The sequence below is a fragment of the Sphaeramia orbicularis genome, chromosome 22, assembly GCF_902148855.1.
Source record: "Sphaeramia orbicularis chromosome 22, fSphaOr1.1, whole genome shotgun sequence".
Classification (NCBI taxonomy): domain Eukaryota; kingdom Metazoa; phylum Chordata; class Actinopteri; order Kurtiformes; family Apogonidae; genus Sphaeramia; species Sphaeramia orbicularis.
The window spans coordinates 6,430,401-6,437,845 of record NC_043978.1 but is presented as its reverse complement, the minus strand read 5'-3'; the positions used below and the strand labels follow the sequence as shown (position 1 = coordinate 6,437,845).

The 7,445-nt window shown below is 47.7% G+C and overlaps 1 protein-coding gene and 2 non-coding genes across 4 annotated transcripts; all 3 read left to right on the top strand.

Annotated features, from left to right (window-relative positions):
- The first annotated feature begins 988 nt into the window (after window positions 1-988).
- On the top strand, window positions 989-6,689 carry dkc1 (dyskeratosis congenita 1, dyskerin). 2 transcript variants are annotated; one of them, XM_030126435.1, is made up of 16 exons: window positions 1,008-1,038; window positions 2,078-2,133; window positions 2,544-2,630; window positions 3,000-3,091; window positions 3,190-3,374; window positions 3,463-3,527; window positions 4,216-4,342; window positions 4,440-4,570; window positions 4,870-5,013; window positions 5,090-5,210; window positions 5,411-5,529; window positions 5,602-5,705; window positions 6,051-6,090; window positions 6,167-6,319; window positions 6,390-6,454; window positions 6,503-6,689. In XM_030126435.1, the coding sequence occupies exons 1-15, from the start codon at window positions 1,023-1,025 to the stop codon at window positions 6,450-6,452; spliced, it is 1,503 nt and encodes a 500-aa protein (XP_029982295.1). In that variant the 5' UTR covers window positions 1,008-1,022; the 3' UTR covers window positions 6,453-6,454; window positions 6,503-6,689. The 2 variants fall into 2 exon arrangements, with proteins under 2 accessions (XP_029982296.1, XP_029982295.1); XM_030126436.1 differs by having other exon boundaries at window positions 989-1,038; window positions 2,081-2,133; window positions 6,390-6,689.
- LOC115414422 (small nucleolar RNA SNORD53/SNORD92) lies at window positions 3,618-3,698 on the top strand. Its single transcript, XR_003934630.1, has one exon. It is a non-coding gene; the product is annotated as a small nucleolar RNA SNORD53/SNORD92 (small nucleolar RNA).
- Window positions 5,260-5,333, top strand: LOC115414419 (small nucleolar RNA SNORD83). The gene has a single exon (XR_003934627.1). It is a non-coding gene; the product is annotated as a small nucleolar RNA SNORD83 (small nucleolar RNA).
- Window positions 6,690-7,445: the final 756 nt, after the last annotated feature.

Sequence of the window (7,445 nt, the reverse complement as noted above, 5' to 3'; positions counted from 1 at the left end):
CTCATTATGTTTCTGTGCTTAATTCAGCGACAAACTTCAATCAAACTTCTGAAGCAGAAAACAGTTGCATCTGATTAAAGACAGAAAAAACTCCACAGGTGGAAATGGACTCAAAGAAAATCCTGAAATTTCAGACTAAATGGGGCTTTTGTCTTTTTCTGTTTCAAATAGAAGGTATTTGTTCACAGATTGGTCAGATGAAGCTGACACCTGATGGAGAACTGCAGAAGGTTGACTGGATCCAAAGTGAACCTCCAACAGGTGGAAAACCACCAGACCAAAGGATCAGGAATGTTTGTGAAAAATACCAGTGGATCTGTCAGTGGTGATGGTATTTACAGGTGAAACCGTCTGTAAATATAGATGTCCCAGTTCAGTTCCGTGTGTTTTGGTGAGTTTACAGGTTCATACGGTCCTGGTTTAGTTTACAGGTTCATACAGTCCTGGTTGGACTCTTTATTTTCTAATGAACATGTGGATGAAATAAAGGGTTCAGTCCAGATCCACTGGTGTGGATCCACTCAGACTCACCTGGAACCTCCATCATATTCACACTGATCAGACAATAAAGACTTTCTGATCAACTCTGTTCACTTCCATAAACACAAATGCAAGTATTTAAAAACAAAACACACATTTTTCATGTTGAGTGTCTTCATTTTCTTCAAAGTCCTGAATCTCTTCAAGAAGAAAAATGCCTCCAAACCTTTTAAGATGTTTGAAGCACGTGACCTGTATCCCTGTTATAAAGTCGTTTTTTTTGTTTGTTTGTTTTTATTCTTCTGCTCTTTGCATTTCTTCCTGTTTTCATTTGTAAAAGAATTTACGCCGTGAATGTTTTGTACATTAAACTTGATGAATTAAAAAAGTAAAAAAAAAGTATCCAGACTCATTTCCTGTTCCGGACTCGGGATCTGGGTACTGCGCGCGCAGCCAGTCCTCCTCAGAACCGTAGAAGAAGAAGAAAGGGGAGGAGCCGGAAGTTTAAGGCGCGAGCGCGTTGGTCGTTCGTTCAGTTGAACATGGCGGACGCAGAGGGTGAGTGTGTGCGCGAGCAGTTGGCATTTCACCACTTTGACTGTTTTAAATACATTTATTGTTTTAAATACTTTTCTTGTTTTAAATACTTGGGTTGTTTTAGTAGGATTTGACGCAGTTTATTTGCGGATATTTCTTCCCTTTTAATGCGGCTCATTTTTCGCTGATGTCTGACTTTAATTGGGCACAGTTCATATTTGTGGAAACTAGTCACGTGTTTAGTTTAATCTGAAATACGTCCCGGTTCGGTTTTGGGTTCAGTCTCATCAGAACCTGGGTCAGGTTTTCTCTCTGCGAAAACACGCTGGTCTCGGATCCATATTGGGCCGAATCCTGAACCAGGATCTGGGGTTAATTTTGACCTGAACAGACTCCCACTAAATCCGAACCAGACCACCGGTGGGTCTTCGGTATCGGTGGATTGTCGGTGTCTTGTATTGATCACCTATTGATCAGAGTCTGCAGCTGTGCTTATCCGGTTGAAGGCCTGTTAGCTCTGCATTAGCCTCCAGATGCTAACAACCACGTGTTCCAGGGTCCACGTGAAGCCGGACTAGATAGATAGATAGATACTTTATTCATTCCATAGGGAAATTTACAGGTTCCAGCAGTATCCACAAATTTCAAAACAAACAGTAATAAAAACACAATCGTAAATGAAAACACTTTAACTTTCCACAAGGAATGCAGTGCAGTGAATGAGTCTGTTCAAAGGATAAAGTACAGTGTAAACAGTGTATAAGTCCTACAGACCCAGAGGGCATGAGGAGTGTTCGTATTAACAACTACTACTGCTACTTAAACCCCCCCCCCCCCAGTAGAGTTAAAGAGCCGGATGGCATGGGAGAGGAAAGACCTCCTCAGTCTGTCAGTGGAACAGGACAGACTAATGTCTGCTCCAGAACCTGGACCTGGACTGGGACACATGAGTCCATCAGCCTGTTCCTCTTTTTCATTTACTGTTTCAACTGTATTTGTGTAGTTTGTGCACATTTAAAACCTCTGGAGTCATTATGGGATGTCTGTGCATGTGTTCCAGCAGCTTCAGCAAAGAAGAAGAAGAAGGTGAAGAGGGTCAGTGGAGAGGAAGTGGGGGTGAGTTCAAAGGTCACACTGGGCTGGACACTGACCAATGAGACAGTAGAGCCTGAGTTTGTCCATTAAATGGAAGTATAGATGCAAAAACCAAACGATAAAAACTGGAGGAAAAACGCATCAGAAAATACTGGTAGAAATAATAATGATAATAATTATAATAATAATAATAATTATTATTAATAATAATAATAATAATAATAATAATAATAATAATAGTAGTAGTAGTAGTAGTAGTAGTAGTAGTAGTAGTAACATAATTCTACCTTTCCGTTAAATTCCTGTGCACTGTGTGTATATAGTTTAATAATCACAGAATAAGTTCTAAAGTGAGCACAGTAATAGAATGATAGACAAGTATGGAACTGACTGACCCCAGTCCCACTCATGTCTCTCGTTCTACCCCCCAGGAGCTCCAGCAGAGCGGGGACTTTTTCATCCAACCAGAGTCCAAAGTGCCCACTTTGGACACGTCCCAGTGGCCTCTGCTGCTCAAGGTATGCCGCTCGCTGCACATGCTAACATGCGTTAACGGGGGACATGGTCATGTGACGTAGATGTAGTTTAGTTTCTTCGACTCGTCCGTGTGTGAAATGATGAGTCTGTTTATCCATTCTCTGAGCGCCGCCGCATCGCAGCCGCTGCCCTGCCCCTGTTCTGGGGGCAGGGCCTCTCTGTTGCGGTACGGCGTTGTCCCGGCGTTCTGCCGGTGACAACCCAAAACCACATGGAGATGAGGTGGAGGCGACGGAGGCCGAGACGACCTCTGGTTCTGATCACACACAGGGCCATGACCTGTGGGATCAGCTGATGGACCGTAAACAGGAAGTGGTTTAACTTGTGTTATTTGTGTGGTGAACATCCAGAACTTCGACAAACTGAACATCAGATCCAGCCACTACACACCTCTGCCCAGTGGGAGCAACCCTCTGAAGAGGAACATCCAGGATTACGTCAGGTACAACCTCCTAGAACCACTACTGGGTGACCTCTGTGTGGGTGTCCCCTGTGTGGGTGACCTCTGTGTGACCCCTGTGTGACCCCGTGCGTCTCCAGGGCGGGCTTCATTAACCTGGACAAACCGGCCAACCCGTCGTCTCATGAGGTGGTGGCATGGATCAGGAGGATCCTGCGGGTGGAGAAGACAGGTCACAGCGGAACCCTGGACCCAAAGGTCACCGGCTGTCTGATCGTCTGCGTCGACCGAGCCACGCGATTGGTCAAGTCACAGCAGAGCGCAGGTTGGATGAGGGTGGGGTAATGTCCACCTGTCCAGGTGTCCAGTGACCTGCAGCCACCTCACTGACCCTGTGTGCGTTTGTTTTCCAGGTAAAGAGTACGTGGGCATCGTCCGACTACACAACGCTATCGAGAACGAACACACTCTGGCCCGGGTAAGTCACGGGATCAGAACCTGGTCCTCTTTTGGTCACGGGGTCCGGTCCTCATGTGGTCCAGTCCAGTCCGGTCCTCCTGTTGTCAGGGTGGGATGATGAGAGTCACAGAAGGTTTCGCTCACTGGTCTGAACTCCTGTGATGTCACTTCCTCTTGGCTGTCTGACCAATCCCTGAGCAGATGCAGTGTTGGCCATGCCCACCTTTCACATGTTTCAATAACTCCAAATATTTTTTTCAGAGACGGAATATTATCTGATGGTGCGAAAAAGAACCCAAAGTCCATGTATGATAGGATTTTATAATAGTATAAATCTATAGTGTAAATTTATAATAGTGTATATATCTAGTGTGCATATATCTGTAGTATAAATCTATACTAGCATATATCTATAGTAGTGTGTTTAATGTGTGTGTGTATAGGTGTGTGTGAGTGTGTATATATATATAGAGAGAGAGAGAGAGAGAGAGAGAGAGAGTAATCCTCTATAATAGTGTTTTGTTTTTGGTCCAAACGCTGGACTTGTTCTATTGGTTGAAACTTTTCACTCCCAGGTTATTGACCTTTGACCTCTAAACCTTATTGTCACATGTCAACTCTGTTGCTGACGTGAACCCCAGTTGGGTGTGGTCCGTCATGGGGGTGTGGCTGTGTTTGAGTCATGTGACTGTGTGCTCCGCCTCCAGGCCTTGGAGACGCTGACCGGCGCCCTGTTCCAGAGGCCGCCGCTCATCGCCGCCGTCAAGCGTCAGCTGAGAGTGAGGACCATCTACGAGAGCAAACTGATCGAGTACGACCCAGAGAAGAGACTGGGTAAGAAACGCCCCTGAGGTCACCTGACCAGGGGGCGGAGCCAACTGGGCCTGCTGTCACAGGGTTCTGGTTCTGACGGACCTCTTGTGGTCTGTAGGGATCTTCTGGGTCAGCTGTGAGGCTGGGACCTACATACGGACGCTGTGCGTTCACCTGGGGCTGCTGCTGGGGGTCGGAGGTCAGATGCAGGAGCTGAGGAGGGTCCGCTCCGGTGTCCTAGGAGAGAAGGTCAGTGTGGGGTTCAGGGGGCGGGGCCAAAGTGTTGAGTTCAGTCCTGATGTTCAGTTCAGGTCTGAGAATTAAACTTTGGAACAGAAACTGCAGCGAGTCTGCACCTGGATGAACCCACCTGTTCGGACGCACACAGATCGCTGACATCACCTCAAATGCAGGACCACGCCCATCTGATCCACCATTTACTAATGGAACAGTGGGTGGGATCAGATGGGGCGGGGCCCCAGGCCATGGTGGGTTTGCGTTGTCCTGTTTTTTTTTTTTTTTTTTTTGACTGTGGCGTCTCCGTTCAGGACAACATGGTGACGATGCACGACGTCCTGGACGCACAGTGGCAGTTTGACCACAACAAGGATGAGTCGTACCTGCGGCGCGTCATCTTCCCTCTGGAGAAGCTGCTGGTGTCACACAAACGCCTGGTGATGAAGGACAGCGCTGTGAGTGTTGGGTCTGAAAGGCGGGGCTTATTTCCTGTTGGCCGCGCTGGGCCCTAAATGACCTCTGCCTGTCCAGGTCAACGCCATCTGCTACGGCGCCAAGATCATGTTACCGGGCGTCCTCCGGTACGAAGATGGCATCGAGGTCAACCAGGACGTGGTGGTCATCACCACCAAGGGAGAGGCCATATGCACAGGTGGGTGGGGTCAGTAGGGAAGGGGAGGGGTTAGTGCACTCAGGGGGAAGCCACATGATGATGTGATGATGTCATGATCCTGGGATGTGATGACCTCTGACCTATCACCCTTGACTGATGGCTTCACTCTGACTCAAAGGAGTTGGACTGACACTGATCAGTTATTGATCTGTTATTGATCACACGATCTGTTCTTTCAGCTGTAGCTCTGATGACCACAGCTGTGATCTCAACATGTGACCACGGGGTCGTCGCAAAGATCAAGAGGGTCATCATGGAGCGAGACACGTATCCTCGAAAGTGGGGTCTGGGACCGAAGGTAGGATGACTGACGACGTTTAAGAATCCATTAATAGTGTCGATCGGGTCCTGATCTGCGTCTGATTCTCAGGCCAGCCAGAAGAAGCTGATGATCCAGAAAGGCCTCCTGGACAAACACGGTAAACCCAACGGCAGCACGCCGGACGACTGGAAGGACAAGTATGTGGACTACAGGTACGAGGGGTGGGGCTTCCCCAGTGTGGGCAGGGCAGACAGTTATCCCTCTGTCAGCTGCAGTGCTTTCAGAGGGAGTCGGTCTGCGACAGCAATGACAGCATGAGCCGCTTCAGTCTGTCCACGGCACTGACGGACAGACGAACGCTCAGCTGACCACAGCACTGACGAACAGTCTGACAACTGATGGACAGATTGACCACAGCGCAGATGGACACTCAGCTGACCACAGGGTCAACTGGGTCCACCTGGACCTGCTGACCTTTGACCCTGCACTGTTATGAACCTGGACCCACTGACCTTTGACCCTATACTGTTATGAATGGTGTTGTTTTGTTTTGACAGTGTCTCCAAGGTGACGGACGGGGCATGTGACACACCAAAGGTAAGTGTCAGCTGGGATCACCTGACGGGTCACATGGCCATATTAGGAGGTGACCTTTGACCTTTTGTCTCTGCAGAGGAAGAGGGATGCAACAGACAGTGACAGTGAGGGCGCTGTGACGACACAGTCTGCAGAGGAAGTGAAGAAGAAGAAAAAGAAGAAAGAGAAGAAGGCCAAGTTGGAGTCTGAGGCAGGGGCGGAGCCAGCGGAGGACGGGACTGAGTCAGAGGTCAGGGCGGGTCCTAAGTGTATAATTGTTGTGATTATTGATCAGTACAGTGACGGTGTTTCTGCTGCAGGTGGTTGAAAGCACAAAAAAGAAAAAGAAGAAGAAACAGAAGGAAAGGGAAGCAGCAGAGTGACATGACAGGAAGCTCTGCCCACAGGAAGCTCTGCCCACAGGAAGCTCTGCCCACAGGAAGCTCTGCCCAGAGGAAGCTCCGCCCAGAGGAAACTCCAAAGTTTGAATGAACTGAATAAGAGCAGGAAGTGACAGATGAGATTTTTGTATAAATATAGTGACGTATGTTTCATGTAAATACTAAACAGGAAGTGGTTTGTAATTTCAGAATAAAAGTTTTGTTCTTTTTTTTTTAGTACTTTGACTGTCACTGTTCCACTATAGACTCTCGAACATCTAGAACATGTCCTTCTGTGGTCCTGTCTGCAGTTCTATCATGGACTCTAGAACATTCTTTGGGGTTAAATGTCTTGGTTCCAGGTTCCATCCGTTCTGTGGTGGAACTCACTCAGCTCCATTTGCACCAGTTCATGAACATTCATCAGGCTCGTCTGCTGGACTCTGATTGGCTAACAGCTGGCCAATGAGAACCTGGCTGTTCAGCATCCTTTACCTGCACAAGTAGAAGAACCGGAGGAACCTGGACCTGCTTCTGGAACTCTGGTATGGTGGACCTACACAGAATTTACAACCTGTATCCACTACTATATCCCCCCCCTTTATGGCACTTGCTATATGAAAACTGTCACTGAAGTAGATGATTTCAGTGAGTGTGGTCTCACTCATGAATATTAATGAGCTCTGACATTAGTCCGTCCCACTGAGGAGCTTTAATCATGGACCTGATGTCTGTTTTCAGTTAAAGGTTAAAAAGACAAGGAACAGGTTCTTCCCATCATCCAAACACGCTCTGATAGGTTCTTGGGTTCCCTGGCTCCTCCTACCATCCAAACACATGCTCTGATAGGTTCATGGGTTCTCTGGCTGCACCTACAGTTAACCCACCTGCAATTAACAGGTGCCTCCCACCAGCAGTGAACAGGCTCCTCCCACCAGCAGTGAAATACCTCAGAAATGACTTGTTGATGTCTCTGGGATTATTTACAACTGTTTT